Source organism: Acanthopagrus latus, chromosome 2 (genome assembly GCF_904848185.1).
Source record: "Acanthopagrus latus isolate v.2019 chromosome 2, fAcaLat1.1, whole genome shotgun sequence".
NCBI classification, from domain to species: Eukaryota; Metazoa; Chordata; class Actinopteri; order Spariformes; family Sparidae; genus Acanthopagrus; species Acanthopagrus latus.
In genome coordinates, this window is record NC_051040.1 from 3,413,276 (window position 1) to 3,429,929 (window position 16,654).

The 16,654-nt window shown below is 40.6% G+C and overlaps 1 protein-coding gene across 11 annotated transcripts in view; it reads right to left on the bottom strand.

The window, feature by feature from the left end:
- LOC119005480 (spectrin beta chain, non-erythrocytic 4-like) overlaps positions 1-16,654 on the bottom strand; it is a 74,498-nt gene that overhangs the window by 42,548 nt on the left and 15,296 nt on the right. For 7 of the 11 annotated variants that reach the window (XR_005070522.1, XM_037073137.1, XM_037073130.1 and 4 more), the window contains exons 6-23: positions 12,988-13,079; positions 12,762-12,842; positions 12,436-12,551; positions 12,179-12,291; positions 11,796-11,983; positions 10,325-10,442; positions 9,928-10,086; positions 9,281-9,583; positions 9,008-9,158; positions 8,470-8,606; positions 7,073-7,222; positions 6,391-6,759; positions 6,029-6,243; positions 5,782-5,919; positions 2,842-3,082; positions 2,347-2,505; positions 1,707-1,837; positions 1,341-1,566 (exon numbers count right to left, since the gene is read on the bottom strand). Coding sequence is in view for 10 of the 11 variants with exons in the window: in XM_037073137.1 (XP_036929032.1) it covers positions 1,341-1,566; positions 1,707-1,837; positions 2,347-2,505; positions 2,842-3,082; positions 5,782-5,919; positions 6,029-6,243; positions 6,391-6,759; positions 7,073-7,222; positions 8,470-8,606; positions 9,008-9,158; positions 9,281-9,583; positions 9,928-10,086; positions 10,325-10,442; positions 11,796-11,983; positions 12,179-12,291; positions 12,436-12,551; positions 12,762-12,842; positions 12,988-13,079 (3,087 nt within the window). In the remaining variant the exon portion in view is untranslated. Of the gene's footprint in view, positions 1-1,340; positions 1,567-1,706; positions 1,838-2,346; positions 2,506-2,841; positions 3,083-5,781; positions 5,920-6,028; positions 6,244-6,390; positions 6,760-7,072; positions 7,223-8,469; positions 8,607-9,007; positions 9,159-9,280; positions 9,584-9,927; positions 10,087-10,324; positions 10,443-11,388; positions 11,776-11,795; positions 11,984-12,178; positions 12,292-12,435; positions 12,552-12,761; positions 12,843-12,987; positions 13,080-16,654 lie in introns of those variants that run through there. The other 4 variants (XM_037073187.1, XM_037073194.1, XM_037073179.1 and 1 more) reach the window with 4 other exon arrangements.

Sequence of the window (16,654 nt, forward strand, 5' to 3'; positions counted from 1 at the left end):
ATTTGTTTTGAAAAGTTACTGAATAGTGTTCCTAACTTGAAAATTAGATGGGATACTCCTTTAAAAACTGGATTTAATCATCTTATTATTCATGGCACTAAAATGTTAATTAATTACACTGCTGCATTCTTCAAATCAAGATAAGATCTGAGGTTTGATCTTTGCAGATCAAATACTTGCACAGTAACTTAAGAATCACGGAAAAAAATTAGTCAATAAGAGGCTAGTATAATTTACACAAGCCTATAAATACCATCATGATGTACACACACACACACACACACACACACACACACACACACACACACACACACACACACACAGACTTGAGTATCAGGAGGCTGCCAACAATTCCTCCTCCACAATGTAGATCGAAAGTTACTGGATGCTGCTGCCTTGACAGCTCCTGCTCTAATATCAAATAACATAGGGACACTCTGCAAAAAGTCTCCTGCTGACACACACACACACACACACACACACACACACTCTCTCTCTCTCTCTCTCTCTCTCTCTCTCACTCTCTCACTCTTTGTTTCTCTCTGTCTCCCTCTCTCCGTATCTCAGAGCTGACTTTGGCCGGGCTAAGCCGACCACACCCAGTCCAGTTGATGCTCTGCTGCAGTCAGAAAGCAGCATTTGACCAGTTCAGATGCTCATGAAGTCACCAGGATGTTTATATGATGTAATAGGACTCATCCTTTGTCACCATCATTATCATGTGATCCGACTACAGGACAAAAGCAGGACAAGTTTTATCCCCATGTATTTGTATATGTATATATACAAAAGAAAACCATCTAAATATAAAGTGAAATCTAATTGACAGCTGTTTTAGCTGCATATTTTTTTTCCTTCTGATTTTGTGTGCAGTATATTGCTCCCTCTGGTCTGCCACCATCAGAGGAAAAGATAAGATGAAAAGGGAAAAATGAGCACAGAGAGGCAGGATTTGTCTCTGCCTCAGCCACAGACAAGCTCAAAGAAAAGTCACCTAAAAGGTGAAACTGCAACATAAAAGCACATCATGCATGTTGCATACAGCAGCTGCTTTCATTTGGCATTTAGCTTCTCTAGTGTTGCATAAAAAAACTGTTCAGATGTTTAAGTCAAGCAGATTTGTATGATGCAACGGGGTTTGAGCAAAAAAAGAATGCTTGCTCCCAGATGATGGAATACATTAGTGACATAGAAAGACTGTCAGATGATGATTAAAGGTAGCAAAGTAATCAAGAATAATGTATGGTCATCTACACAGCAGTGTCATGTCACCTGGTGTTGGCCAGATTTGAACCAAGGTTTTAGGACTGATAAACCGAGAGTCACTGTCATTGTCTCACCTGGTTGTTGAGGAAGGACTCGGCCTGTTTGACATCTCGCAGAAACAAGTGGAAAATGTGAGCCTGGACCAGAACCTCTCTCCTGCTCTCCCACATCTCCAGCAGCTTGTTCCAGCCGACATCAAGCTTCTGGAGCCACTGCTGCAGGGCAGCCTGAGGGAGAGGAGCCTCCTCAGACTCCAGCAGCTCGTTCATGGCCTGGAGGCGCTCATAGTCCTCTTCATACCTGCATGGAAAACAACAGTAACCTATTCAATATTCTCTGAACACCTGGTGTGTCTTTTAAGATCTTTTGGGAAGATTTTTTAAAGATAAGATCATGATGTATAAACAAGAGAAGCCTTTTCTTGGCTATTGGTAACCCACCGTCCGATCTCCTCCTTTAGGGCAGCATGTTTGTTGATGAGTTTCTCAGCCTCCTCTAGGTCGTTGGGCAGCTGGTCTGAGGCGGCCGCTGTCTGAGTCTGGACCAACCAGGTGAGAAACGAGTCTAGGTCCTGACAGGACAGGGAGAGCAGAATGATGCACTCACATTTGATTAGATCCTCTGTTGGTCCGTTACTACAGAAGTTCAATCAGACAGCAGTTGAAATATTTGCAATTAAATTAAATTAGCTTGGCTTGCAGCAGAAACATTTAGTAGATAAAATGTAATTCTTAAAACAACAAATTTCTCCACCAGGATTGTGTCCTTTTTGTGAAAAGTAGGAATGTAGCCTCACAGACATTGTGGTTTGCTGGCTGATAAGATTAAAATTTTGATGTCCCCTTGCTCTTCTTTAGGTTGAACCTTTCTTAACTTTTCACAAAGAAGAGACATTTCACATTAATCTTTTTATGTTAAAATACTCAAATTGTTTCTTCAACTACAGAATTCTTTTTTTACCTGAGGTTCACACTTTTCATGAACTTTTATGCTATCTGTTGGCCCTCTCAATTTCTATTGATCATCAGTTATAATCAGAGTGATAGATTTCTTCCTGATGCATGGATTATCCCTGTATACCTGTATAAAGCTCTGCAGCCTGCTTGCTACCATTAGCGAGTCCTCACAGCCCTGCAGGGTGCGTTTCAGCTCTTCCCACTCCAAACTGATGCCATCGAACGGCACAAGAACCTCCATGGCCCGACCTTGGTGGACAGTGGCCAGATGCTCCGCCTCTTCCTACATAGGCACAGATGGCAATATTAAATCATCTTTACCTCCACATAATTGTATTTTTTTGTAGCTCCTTACATTTGTGATATTTTTCTCGAAATAAATGCCAACTAGGTGTTTCTTATAGATTATACATTTCCTGAAGCACCAAGTTTATTCTCCATGAGTAGAAAAACATGTATAAATACTGTAAAAAAATGGTTAAGAAAAACAATAAGTTCACATTAACAAGACTTGAAACACTAAACTCTTATTGATTGTTTATTTTCCTACACATTATCTTAACACATGTTTTTTCGTATTACATTTGTTAGGTCAATGTTAACACCAATAATTCCTTACCTGTAGATGTAGTAGTTTGGGCTCCAGGACGGATAGGGCTCCCTCCATTGTGGAGAGGCGTCTCTGCAGAGCCAGGACTCCTCCCAGGTCGCTGCCCATGTACTGAGTGGCATCGATGGCTTTTCTCTTGTCCTGGATCTGGGACTTGATCTCAGCACACTCCAGCAGGTAGTTCTGCAAGCGTAACATCGAGTCCAGCTGATCTTTCTTCTGCTCCACTAGCTCCACGATGCTGTTCCACCTGGTACCATGTGACAGACAAGACGGTCATAATCAAAGTGTATGAGAGGAGAGTATAGTAGAGTGAAGGTGAAATGTGGAATAGTAAAGATCATCCAAAGCTCTATTTGGGGAAATACTGAGCTGTGACAGCTGAATGTCTGTAACATGAATGGTTAACATCAATATTAATCTTATGAAGACCTGAGCTGCATTATCATTACCAGACATGTTAAACTCCTTATTATGATGACCTGATATGACCTGATATGAATTGTTTCTATTGCTCTGCTGTGGTTCTTCAGGCCTCGTCTGCTTACCATATCGTCATACAATATGACCTCCTGATTCTGTTCCAGACCAGCAGGTCTCAATACACACCCATTCAGCCAAGAAACACGCACTTACACACACATGCACACACACAGAGATCCTTGTGACTGTAATGAGGTAATGGCAGAGTCGCTAAGAGAGAGACAGAGCGCTCAGCAGGCAGGCAGGAAAACAGCACAGTGACACTGACTGACCTCAGAGCTGCTAAAGTCTTACAGGTGAAATGTGGTCATGGTGATTGTTGAGGGGTGTGTGTGTGTGTGATTGAGGTCGCTGCTTCACAAAAACGAAAATGAAACATAATAAGTGTATTTACTTATACATCTCAAAAGAAACATGAATATATGCTAACATAAATCCTGACTTTAAGTAAAAATACTTAAGTAAGGCGTCTTTCATCTCAGTAAAACCTTTTCTCGGATTTCCTGTATCTAAAATGTTATTAAATGTTGATTATAGTCTTGATTTAAGTGCTTAATAGCTTTCTTTAGGAAACAGTAACAAGAGTGCTGATCCTCCCCCTGTATCCATGTGGCTTAAAAAGATTTGCCTGCACATGGGATCAGAAAAATTATGTTCAATTGCAAAAGAAAATCACATCTCTTTGATACATGCTGGTCTGATTTCAAGAGCAACGTGGGTAATAGTTCACAGTCTTTTTTGGGTCCATAAGATATTGAATTTTTGCAGACAATCTGGGTAGACATGCAAAATGTAGTATTTATGTACTAATGTTATACATGTTGTCTTAACTTAACCAAATAAAATATTAAAATATTGTTAAAAATAATTTGAAATGGCCATTTAAACTACATTAATGTATTTTGTTCAAATGCGGATGAAATCTCTTTCAGTATCAGTGTAACTAAGTTAAAGGGGATTCGCACACAATAACCCTGATACTGTAGGCACGGTCAATATCTGAGAAAAGCAGGTAAGACATTATGCAGTTATGGTCTTAAAACTGACACAGAATAAGTGTTTATTTGTTATGCTTGATGTTATATTTTTGTTCTCGGCCGGCCTCCTCTTAGCTGAGGCAGCCAGCACAGATGGCCACCCTGAGACCGACACCGTGTGCCAAGGTCACAAGATTCATGGACACCCAACCATCATGGACTCTGCTGCCAGACAGAACAGTGGTCGGTGAACATGGCACGATAAAAAAAAAACAATCCCATCACAGGGTCAACCTGCCGGCATGTTAGTATAAATAAACATGTCGGCCATGTCTGCTTTTATTTCATTCTGCAAAGATAAGAGCAGGAAGGAGTTCATCCTGTTATGAAGACAGCGACTGACAGGACACAAGGCGCTTGTCAAAAGACAATTACAAAACACTGCTTGAGTATGAATTCCTCTGAATAATGAGCCCACGATATTTCTCTTCCTTGCCATCTCTCTTCTGCATGTCAGTCCGCCTCCCTCTCCTCCCACCTGCTCCTCCCCCCCTCCTGGGAGTAAATAGGACAGTGCTCCAAAAAGCCAATGCACTATTTAACAGACAGGGGGCTGTCTGCTCACAGGCTGCTCTACCCATAGAGTAAAGCATATGAACATTATTAAGTGAATTTCTGATAATATATTTGAAAAAATGTATTTGCTGAAACTTGTCCTTCAGCACTACTCTTTAAGTGTTTCAGTGCCTTGCTTATCAACACTTTGACAGCAGTAATCACTTGTTACTAGCCTGTCACTGACATGAAGAACAGTGCTTAGTGATTTCGCATTAGTCTGTTAAAGCATATCATATCGCTGTCTGTACGGGGTAAGTAGATGTAGGTTAGTATTACAATCCAGCGCTTTGTGGACACTGTTATTATCAATAGGCGTAGCTATAAGTCAATAATAACGTTATTTTCACTGTACGGCTGTGAGAGACAACAATATAATGAGATTTCGATGGGACTCCCTGAAAAGTGGTCAAGTAATTGAAACGATGATCAACAGATTAGATTTTTAATTATGATTGGGAAACTACTGCAGAGTCATTGCACTGAAACGTGTGTCAGGGCAGGAGAACCAGGAGAGAGAGGGGTAAAACATGCAGAAAAACTCTCTGGCTAAAATCAAACCAGCAACAATTTTGACCATGTGCTGTAACGATTCAGTTATCAAGGCACTCCAAAATGTCAATTACCTTTATCTTAGTCTGATTCAATAGATTATCCTTCTTTGTGTTTTAAATGGAATTCTAATGCATTTCTGTTTCTCAGATGAGGCACTTTGAATTGCATCTGCTTTTGAAAGGTGCTAAACAAACAAACTCTAATAATAGAATAGCATCCTTGTCAGAGTATTAATAGCAGTAGTGGTATTCACATTTTGGTAGCAGGAACAGTGGTTGTAGCTTGTTTTAGCAGTGGGAGGTCAGCTTTGCTTCAGTACCTGGAGTTGAGGTGGTCCTGACAGCCTCTGACTTCTGTAGAAGAAGGATGACCTCCATCCAGGAGCTGCTGAACTATCTGGTTAACGTCCAAAATCCTTCCCATCAGGCTGTTCATTTCCTGGTCAAGGCTCTCAAACCTGCAAGAAAGGGCATTGTGGGATGTGATGATACAGTCAGTTCATTATGAGTTTTTTGGAATTGGCCACTACACCTCGGTCCCCTTCCTCTCCTCTCCCTTTTCCTCACCTGTGAGCCACCACCTCCACGTCCTCCAGTCTCTCAGGGATCTCCATCTTGTCCAGCCACTGTTCCTTCTCATCAATCCACAGCTCACAGGCATTGACCTCACTGAACATGCGGTAGACGGCGAGAGCATCATGAAGCCACTGCTGTCTGAGCACAGCCACCTCAATCACCTCGGTATAAAGCTGCTCCACCTCTCCCATGCGCATCTGTACCTCCTGCAGAGAATGGAGGGCAGAAGACATGAGAGGACACAGACAGACAGGGGGAGAGCAATGATGAAAAGAAAGGACACAGAAAATAAAAAATGGTCGAGCACATACTATCAAAAAGTTATTCATCCCGTCTCTGCTCCCACTACCCACCTCCTGTTCACGGTACTGCAAAGGCAACGCCACCATGTGTTTGCGCAGTGCCACTACATGCAGACGATGTTTGTCGATGGCCTCGCTGACCCCTCTGTGTTTTTTCAGCAGGGACTGGGTGGAGTACTCATCATGTCCGAAGTCTTCGCTGGATACCAGGCGGTAAGCGTCCTGCAGCCATGCCACCAAGTCGTCGGTCTCGGTGGAGAACTGAAAAAAGTTTAGTGCCTCCTGCAGGTGGCCGAGACGCTGCGCGGCCTGGTCCTCCAGCCTCTTCCACTCCCCCTTCACCTCCATGATGTGCTCCTGGATACCTGCCGTGCCAAAGCTCTTCTCACTCAGGATCTGCTTTCCTCTCTTCATGGTGTTCTGGAGGAGCAGGGCAGGATGGAACCATAACACTGTTACTTCAAATTGTAAAATAGTTTGAATTCTACAAATGAAACGTACTGAAAACAGGCTGAATGGTACAATTTTCTACAGAACACTGTGTTGCACTACTCAAAATGACTCAAGTTTAAGTTTTTTTGTCATCGAGCTGAAAAACTAATTTATAAATGCTATTGCATAAATTCGTAAGTACACAAAGTTCAGAACAGGAACTTGAAGTACTGTAGGTATAGGTGTCCCAGGTGCTGATTCTCACACACACACAGATAAAAAAACAGACATGCACACACACCTGCAGCAGTGACCGGTGAGCCAGCAGTTCTCCAGCCAGAGTCTTGTGTTTTTGTAGTAACTTAAGCACACTGCTCAGGTCCTTCCCATAACCCTGAGCTCCCAAGATGGAGCTCTTCTCTCTGATCCAGCCCTCCGACTCCTCCAGCTCCTAACAGAAGAACAAACAGGCAAACAAGATTTAAAGAGGTGAAGCTGTTGATAATTTGGAAAAACACAAGATACATTTATTGGACAAAAAAAGAGATGAGAAAAAAATGTGTGCAGAAAAAAGTTCATAAATGTAGAACAGCCCTTGTCTGTAATCCCTACAGTTCATCTAACACTGATCGCAGTCTGTTTCTGAGAGCGTCCCAAAAGACAGAAGGGGAATTAGTCAAATTAATCAGTATTGTGAGGTCATTAATGATTCCACAATATGAACCAAGGAGTCATTGGACAAAGTAATCCGCTATTCTCATTATAAACTCATTACTTTCAAGGTTCATTTTACAAGCTTATTCACTAACATTAACAACTGGTTCATCACCTCGCTGTTATCAAAGTGACAGCTTGAGTCAGGAGACAGACAAAGGTCAAGAAATGAAAAAATGATGTGCCAATTCTGTACTTGTCATTCTTCCAAAGGATAATTTGACTTTGATTTGACTCTGCATTCTTTTTGTATATGAATAACTCCCTTACTACAAGAGAAACAGCTGTTTTATTAATTAATGCTGTGGTACAGATATGCTGTAAAACACAATATAATCTGCTCAGATGTGGAGGAACCAGGACTGCTAAACATTTTGTTCTCATGGAAAGGAGCAAAGAACAAAGTGCTACTATTATTACAGTTTTGCTCTGTGATTTATTATCTTTTCAGCAGGCATTTCTGTTACAGCTCTCCTCTAATTAGCTCTCTTACTCAGCTGTAATAATATGTGGAAACCTTTAAGTCTGCTTACAACCTGGTACAGTTGTTGTAAAGCCTTGGCTAGAAACAGAGGTTGATTATAGTATAAATTATTCATTAATGTATATTTAAAATATGGGCCAGTGATGTTTGTGAGACACACTGAGGTCCTGAATTAACACAAATCTAAGAATCTTTGTTTTTTTATATCTTGAAAGCTGCTTGTTTCTCATGGTCAAATTCGTATTCTCCTTCCTTTATACCTCCACAAAACTGGCCAGTCACTGTATGAAGTAGTTGTGAATGTCAGATTGAAGGTTTTAGAAAATAACAGAAACTGAAGGAAAGATCCCCCCCCCAATTATGACATCAAAAATATGCGGTGGGAGCTGGTTTATGCAGCATTTTGAAGCATCCAATCAGCACTTGGTGGATCATAACATAAAATAACATAATTCTGAGGACATAATCCTGATATTGTCACATCCCATCAACCATCCTACCTGAAAGAAAGCCCACAGTTGTCTCGACTCCTCAAGCTCAGAGCGTCTTTTAGCTGCCAGTTGTTTCAGCTCCTCCAGACAGGAAGAGACATGGTTGACACGGTTACAGATCACCTGTGGGTCACACGGTTGGTAACCTGAAAGTCAACAGAATGAGATTTATGACCATGAAAAACAAAAAACGCAAGAGATACAGTGCCTCGGTCATTTCAGTAGTATACCATAGAAAAACAAACAAAAAAGACATGCAGAGTGCACAGAACAGATCACCTTACTAATATCAAGTTCCAAAAATCTATTTTTCCACTTGTGTCAAGGTCAAATACATCTTCACTTGACTAAATAAAATCAATACTGGACCATTGCTTACACCTTAGTTCATTTAGTCTGTGATAATGACAGAAACACACAAATGTTCAGAAAAAAATGCTGCATCTTCTTTACAATCCAAATGTCTCTCATAATTTGCTAATATGTACCAATATTACTGTGGAAACTATATAAATACAACATAATACACATGTGAGTGTGTATATACCTTCTATTGTAGTGAATTTGAGTGCAGCAGTGTTGAGTGTCTCGACCCTCTCAGCCTGCACTGTAATGTCAGCTTCCTGCAGGCTGTGTTTCTGCAGCAGGTCATCCACCTCCAGAAGATGTTTCCCAAAGTCCTTTGACAAGAGCTGGACCTGAGAGAGAGCAGGAGATGAAAGGAGGGGGTAGACAGGGCGATGTCATCATACATCAGGGTGTCTTCCTTTTTCAAAGTTCAACTTTTTTCTCCTACTCCCTAATTCTCTCTCTCCAGTACCTGTGTGTCCTCCATCCAGTCGATCATGTAGACCATGTCCTGAAAAGTCTTTTGCAGGGCCAGATTCTTCTCCAGCCGGGTCCTCCTCCCAGCCACCAGCTCCTTCAGCAGACTCCACTGGCCTAAGATGTTCTCCTTCCGTGCCAAGATGCGCCGGATGTCATAGTATCCTTCTGCCTCCATCTCTGCGGAAAGCTCCACCACCACACCGATTCGCTCTTCATATGACGCAATGTCCGCCTCAATGGCCTCGTGTTTCTTCATTGCTGCTTCGACTGCTGGTAGGTCATAGCCAAAATTGTCCTGTGGGTGGGTGAAGATGACATAAAAACATAAAAAAGAAAAGGGTATCAGTGTGTGGGGGAGACAAAGAGGAAGAGAGCACTAATTGAAGGAAGATTAACCACTGATAACCAAAGAACCTTAAATTGCACTCCTTCCTCAGGTAAAATATAAATTCATTGTTTTACTTTTACATTTTTAAAAATTCACCTATTTATCATGATGTCAGTGGTTATCAGCACCATTGACCATTGCGTCCATGGAAAAAGGAAAACAATATAAGCTGGAACAAACTAGCCTGCCACACTTACAAGCACATTTATATTACATACGGTTAAATGAGTTTAAACGTAGTGTATCCCTACCTGCGATACAAGTCTCTGGTTCTCATTGAGCCACGCTTGTCTCATGGTGGTTTTGTGGTCAAAACGCTGAGCCAGCAGCTCCAGCTTCTCCTGACGAATCAGCTCCTTGCGCAGAGCCACACCCCGCTCATGTTCCGCCTTTTCTAGCTTCTCCCAGGCCTGGACAGAAAAGGACAACACACTGTTTAATATTAAAAAAATAAAAGTAATGAATAACAAAACTGGTCAAATAGCAAGGAGTGAACTTCAAAAACATTGCTTGACTACAGGTTTTCTTAAAGGGTGATGGTGACATTTAACTCAAATCTTATCAGTAACTAAAAGTTGGCACTTAACCGTTAAGTTAAAGGTGAAATAGATTATCAAATAAAAACAACACAGTTGAAGGAAGTGTGACCTTGTTGATGTCTGAGATGAGTTTCCCATCATGAGGCACGTAGGGTTTCTGGTTGTTGGCTCTGAGTTTGCTTTGGATGGTGAAGAGAAGGACCTCGAGATTCCCTTTCTCCTGAAACCTGAGCACGAAACAGAAAACTTTACAAAGGGATCCTGTTCCCAAGAACAGCCTCTTCTCTTTCAACTGTACCCTCCAGTGTAGGACACACTCAAGGTAGTTTCAACTTTGTTCAAAGATAAGCTAAAAAAAATTGGGGTCAAAGGAAACACTCAAGCTGCAGCCAGAAGTTGGTCAGGGCTTCAGTGTCTTGCTGAAGGACACTCGCAGCATGAATGTTTGCTGACAGGAGGTCTGAGGACTCCTGGTAAAGGGCAATTTCCCTTCTCACTCTGCTTCCCTGCTGTCCAGTGTCATGGCCATCCATCAATGTAGGGGAATCTACTGCATGAACAGCTGGTTATTTCTACTACTACTTCAAACCAATATGTTTTTTCTACCAGATATGTTTATTTTCTAAAAGTGCAGGTTGAAAGACTTTTAAGACCTTAATTCGTGAAAATACAAATGTTCACATTGGCTTTTGTGTCGAAGCATGTCATCTATGGCTGGAATGAGTTCTTATCAAAGAGCAGATAAGTAAGAATAAGCAACCTATTCAATTCAGATTCCAAACAAATATAGCAGCCTATCACCAGAGTAACTGCTGACTGCTGCCAGCTACAGCTGCTGTTAGCTGCTTAGCTCTGTTAACCATGCAGTTAGAGAGAGTCATACAATCTGCTGACTCTGCCCGGGCTGGTAGCTCGGAGCACTAGGGGAGTCTTGGTGTAATTTAAGCTTAAAAGTATTATTTGGAGGCAGGATGAGCTGGAGCTAGCTGATTAACTTCAGTTGGTTTCTCTGCATAACATTGACATCCAAGGGGATGACTTTCTTTCTGTACAACAGTCCAAATCCTCAAGATACACTTAGTATATACATTTATGACAACAACAAAAAACTGTGCATCCTCACATTAAAGAGGCTGGAACCTGAGAATTCAAAGTAGCTGTCAGTGTACTTGCAGTGACTGTGGCGCTGTGAGTGTAGCACTGGCCTGATGCTGATGCTGATCCTGATGATGCTGGACAAAAGGCTCAAGGCTCTGTGGCTCTGTGCTCCAGCATGTCTCATGCATGTTTGCATATACAAACAGCAAGACATTATCAACTTGCACACCTTTCACCTACGATGAGACTTAGTTTGACAAATAATAAAAATGGGCAGTCCATTCTAGCTTTAAGAACACAAATCAGGACTCTTGCCTTCAAAGATCAAGGTGGAACTTCTATATAAACCTGAGCTGTGGAAACCCAAACAACTGGCAAAGTCTAGATATTGTAACATGCATTTTAAATACATATGCACTTGCATGAGAAGGTAAATTAGTGCTAAAAAATCAAAACGTCATTTGGAATCTCAAAAAACGCACTTGATGGGCTTCTCTATAGTGCAGTATGTTGTGAAGGCCTGCAGCTGCTGCTGAACGCCCGTCAATGAGTTGGCGAACTTCTGGTTGCTGATGACCGCGATTGTCTTTTCTATCCAGTCCAACAGGTCAGACGCCAGACCCTCATAGCGGTTGATGATGTTTTCTGCCTCAATACAGTTGTCCAGTACCTGAGTCAGACAGATGGAGGAAGGTTCAGAGCAGATTCAGACAGGAGGAATTGAGCAGAAACAGGAAATGAGGGATACATTATTTTAATTTTATCTTAAGCACCATATTTTGATGAATTGTGACTTGTCTTTCAACTTCCTAACACTGCTATTCCTTCAACTGTTATAAACAGTCTGCACATGTGTAACTGTTACCTTGCCAACCCTCTTGCCCTCCACAATAAGTGCCTTCATCTTCGAGAAATAGTGGTAGTAAGAGACCACATAAGTGATGATGGACTTTTCGTCTGGGTTTTCTGTGTTTACATCTGTATCAGAGAGAGGTGGCAGAGACAGAAATCAGAGAAGTTAACATCTGCTTGACTTTAGGTGAAAAAAAACAGGCCACTTTTATTTAGGATATTTCTGTTTGTAATGTGGTTTGATTGACATTAATCCAAAACCATTCTCACCTTCAGGGTCAAGGAGTTTGGTGAGACCCAGGTGCTGCTCAGCGATGTTGAAGGCTTGCTGGAGGTTGTGAGTTGCATTGGATCGTGTCAGCTTGTGGAACTCTATCAAGTCAGGTCTGGAGGGCACATGATGATTTTTTTGTTGTTGCAATTGTTTTTTGGTCATGTTATCACATCGAAATCACATAACTTTAAATCTAGGAAAACTACAAAAAGATTTCTGGTGTAATTAAAAACTTTATTTCGAGCTGCAGCTGACCTGTACAATTTTGCAATCTAAACATGGTAATATGCTATGGAGAATTGTTCGAAAAAAAACTACCTACCTGTGTCTGTGTATGAGGGCATTGAAGGCGAGGCCGTCTCTCCAGCAGGTGGTAAAATTCTGGATGTTGACCTCAGAGTACCTGGAGCATGGAGAAACCTTTTTTAACTTTAAATGTAAACCAATGGGCACCAAATCACTAACACTCATTCCTTCTTGGTACAGAAATGATCATGAATTTCACTGCTGTAGTTGACAGTTTCTTGTATTCTTTATTCATTGCTCACCCTGCGGTCTTCATCTGGCACCAGAGCAGCAGGGCATCCTTGGCAGAGCGAGTTTCTCGGTTGTCTTCCGTCTCTATTTTGATCACCTGGATCTGAAAAAGAACACAGCAAGGCAACAGTTCAGTGTTTGGAGAAATATTGCGGCACAGCCCGAGTAAGATCCGAGTAAATCTGCAGAATACTTGATTAATTAATCGATTATTTGTTCAGTCTATAAAATATCAAAAAATGTTGAAAGATGCTAATCACAATTTCCTTCAGGCCAAAGTCACATCTTCAAATTTTATCCAACCAAGAATCCCCAAAACCTCTCAACTCTTCATTTACTGTCACAAGTGACAAAAACAGGCAGCAAATCCTTTAACAAGCTGGAACCATCAAATGTTTCATTTTTTTACTTGAAAACTGTCTTCAGTAATTAATTATCACATCTTTTAGCACTGTCTGTCTTTCATCTGATTCCTCAATTAATCAACTAATTGATCTTTTCTCAGCTCTAATATGGTGCCCTTATAAATTTCCACACTGGATGGTGAAAAAATGTTGGCCAAGGTCGCTCCTTTCTGCTTACAATTCACACAATTGTGTTTTTTTTACACAGAAAATGATGATTGTTCAGTATCCAAAACTCTAACCTTTACATTTAACTACAGAGTTATAGTGACTATAGTCTGTAACAGTATTGTGGGTGTAGTGAATAAGTGAATGAAGAAGTGATTTAAGACGCAGAGTGTCAGAGGCTGCCTGGCTATTATTTTCAAGCTAGCTAGCACAGTTAGCTAATTCATTAGCTACCTATATCTGTATAACTTTGTAGAACGAAGTATTGAACTTCAAACTCTGTGTCACTGACTTCAGTCCTTCCCACAAAAGCTCTAATTGATTCAGCCATGAGACCAACAGCCCTATTTGAGTCACTTGTAAAATAAATAGTCTTTAACAAAGGTCAGTGTCATATGGCCCTGACATTATTCCTGAACCCTCAACACATGCCCCACGAAGGAGAATTTTAGTGCAAGAAAGTTCAGAGCCATTACAACGCCTGATGATAGGTGACAGTGACAGCCGTTCAGCCAATCACATCACAGTGACATGATCCAAGGTAATTGGGGACATGACACCCTGGAATCAGCTGCTACCCATGTTGTTAGGCACAACATCGCACACACGCACACACTCACACACTCACACAGGCACAGTCTTGAATATAAAAACACACAAACAGACACATTGCCTATTTATGAACATGACTGAAGATTAACACATGTATATACAGATCACACTGACTGTACAGGTTTTAGTAATAAATGTCAATAAAAAAGCTGTGTGAAGATCTATCTAAATGTATTTGATTGTTAGTTAACAGAAAATATTTTAATAATAAACTATAAATCCAATTTTATCATGATTGAACAATTAAATTTACTTAAACAAAATACTGATTTAAAAAATTGGTAACTGGTAATCATTAAAAATCACTTCTACCAGAGAACTGTTGTTGCGAGTGAGAATATGAGGAGACACAAATAAACTCTTGTTGTGGGGGTCTGCATGTTCACCTAAATTTGTACTTATGAGTAGGATTCACATTTCAACATGATTAGTTTGAATGTTATAATGTAAAATGTGTCTGTTCTAACTTAACTGCTTTTTCTTTACTGTCAACATACTAAAAAAGTGCAAGAAAAGACAACATTGTGATGCTTCGGAGTAGACAATTTGCCAAACAAAAGATGAAGAAAATGTTGTGAACATCCATAATGAATACACAATCTACATCTTACCCTGTAAAAAAGTGAAAAACAATACCATATGCATCCCGTTAAACTTTTAATTGGTATATCTTGCCAAACATAGAGTTAAACTGCATCAATGTGTCTCGATCCAGATTCACTGTAAACAGCAAGTGAGCCGGCAGTTTGTCAGGCACAGTAAGCAAACGCACACACACGTCACACAAGGACACTCAGCTAACCAGATACAAGACTGTAATTTAAGTCCCTGCAAATAATAACAATATGTTATTATTTGTATATGTTTCTGTAAATACATAAGGGTTACCTCGTCCTCTGCCTGTCAAGCCTCCCCCTTGTCTCCTCTCTCTCTCTCTCTCTCTCTCTCTCTCTTTCCCTCTCTCTCTATGTCTTTCTGCCCGTGTGCAGTTACTGCAGTGGTTTGGCCCTACCTGCTGACTGGACAGAGCAAACTCTCACTTTCACCAGAGAGGAAAGAGGAAAAGAGGCGGAGACGAGGAGAGACAAAGTGCAAGAAGGAAAGCTAACTGGAAGCAAGTCAGAAAACATAAATCTCAGTAAACCAAGGAGGATGCTCCACCCTGCTGACATCATTTTTTAGATTTTAAATGTTTAGCTAAATAAAGTTACTGACCTAATATGTACATGTGTTCAAATTTGGATTCAGTTATGGCCCACAGTTAGGATCACTGGCAAACTACGTATAAAGCATGTTCCTAACATCTGGAGAATATGATTTGTAGGTAGCGGAACCACAATTTTTATCTTATGTCAATATGTTGTGACACATTTTACCTTCATCAAAAAATTAAGCGCCTGGAATATTTCACTTGGCCATATTCCGATTTTTGTAAATTGTTTAGTCCTAACATTCAAATACGTTAACTTTGATTTGCATAGGCACCATTGCTAGTTTGAAACATCAGCAAAATTAATCTGATTAATACATTTAGTACTGATTAGTTTTGTGTGTGCTGAGCAGCTCCGTTTTATCAATGTATTTATTTTTTTGCCTTTTCTCAGTTCAAACTCAAATATTTAATCTTTCAACATGGTCCCTTAATATTGTACTTAATTTGTTTTCATTTCTGTTTTGTCTCCTAACCTCAAAAGGCTTGTTTTTGCCAGATTATCATTCTAAAACAGACCTTTTTTTTATCAACTTAACTGCCTGTGTAAATAAGAATAAAGTAATAAAGTAGGTGTGTAAAAAGGCTGACAAGATAACTTCCAGTAGGAATGACAGAAGCGTTAAAGATTATAAAAGGTTTATCAACAGGGCCAAATAATAAAGACAGGAGGAAAGAGAGTGCTATAATGTGTGTAGACCCAATAATTGATTTTAAATTTAACCTAATCATCAGAAACTTGACTGAAGGTCATAGTTAGGCCCCACCCATTTGTTTTTGCTTGTTGTTTCCCATCAGCCAAAAATCCTTTCCGCCATCCCCACTTCTTTCATAATTACCCTCTATCTCCTGCACACACACACACACACACACACACACACACACACACACACACACACACACACACACACACACACACACACACACACACACACACACACACACACACACACACTCCTTTCTCAGCACATGCAAAATTGAAGAGGCCATCGTCTGGTGGCTCTTGGGAGCAGGCGAGCGGGATGACAGCCAAACTCACAGTTAATGGTGGCAAAGCTAGTAGTCAGCTAACACCACTGTATTCTAAACTTTACAGTTAGAGCTGCTTGGTTTTGTTCAAAACACGAGCAAAAACACAAAGCAGGCACTGCTGAATTTGACATACTACCCATTCTGTTTATTTAGCGTTTACTGCAGCCATTAAATCATTTAAAATCTTTTTTTTTTTTATTCTGCAACACGTCGTACAGATTAAACTGTGAAACGTGACTTTGAATTAGGTAA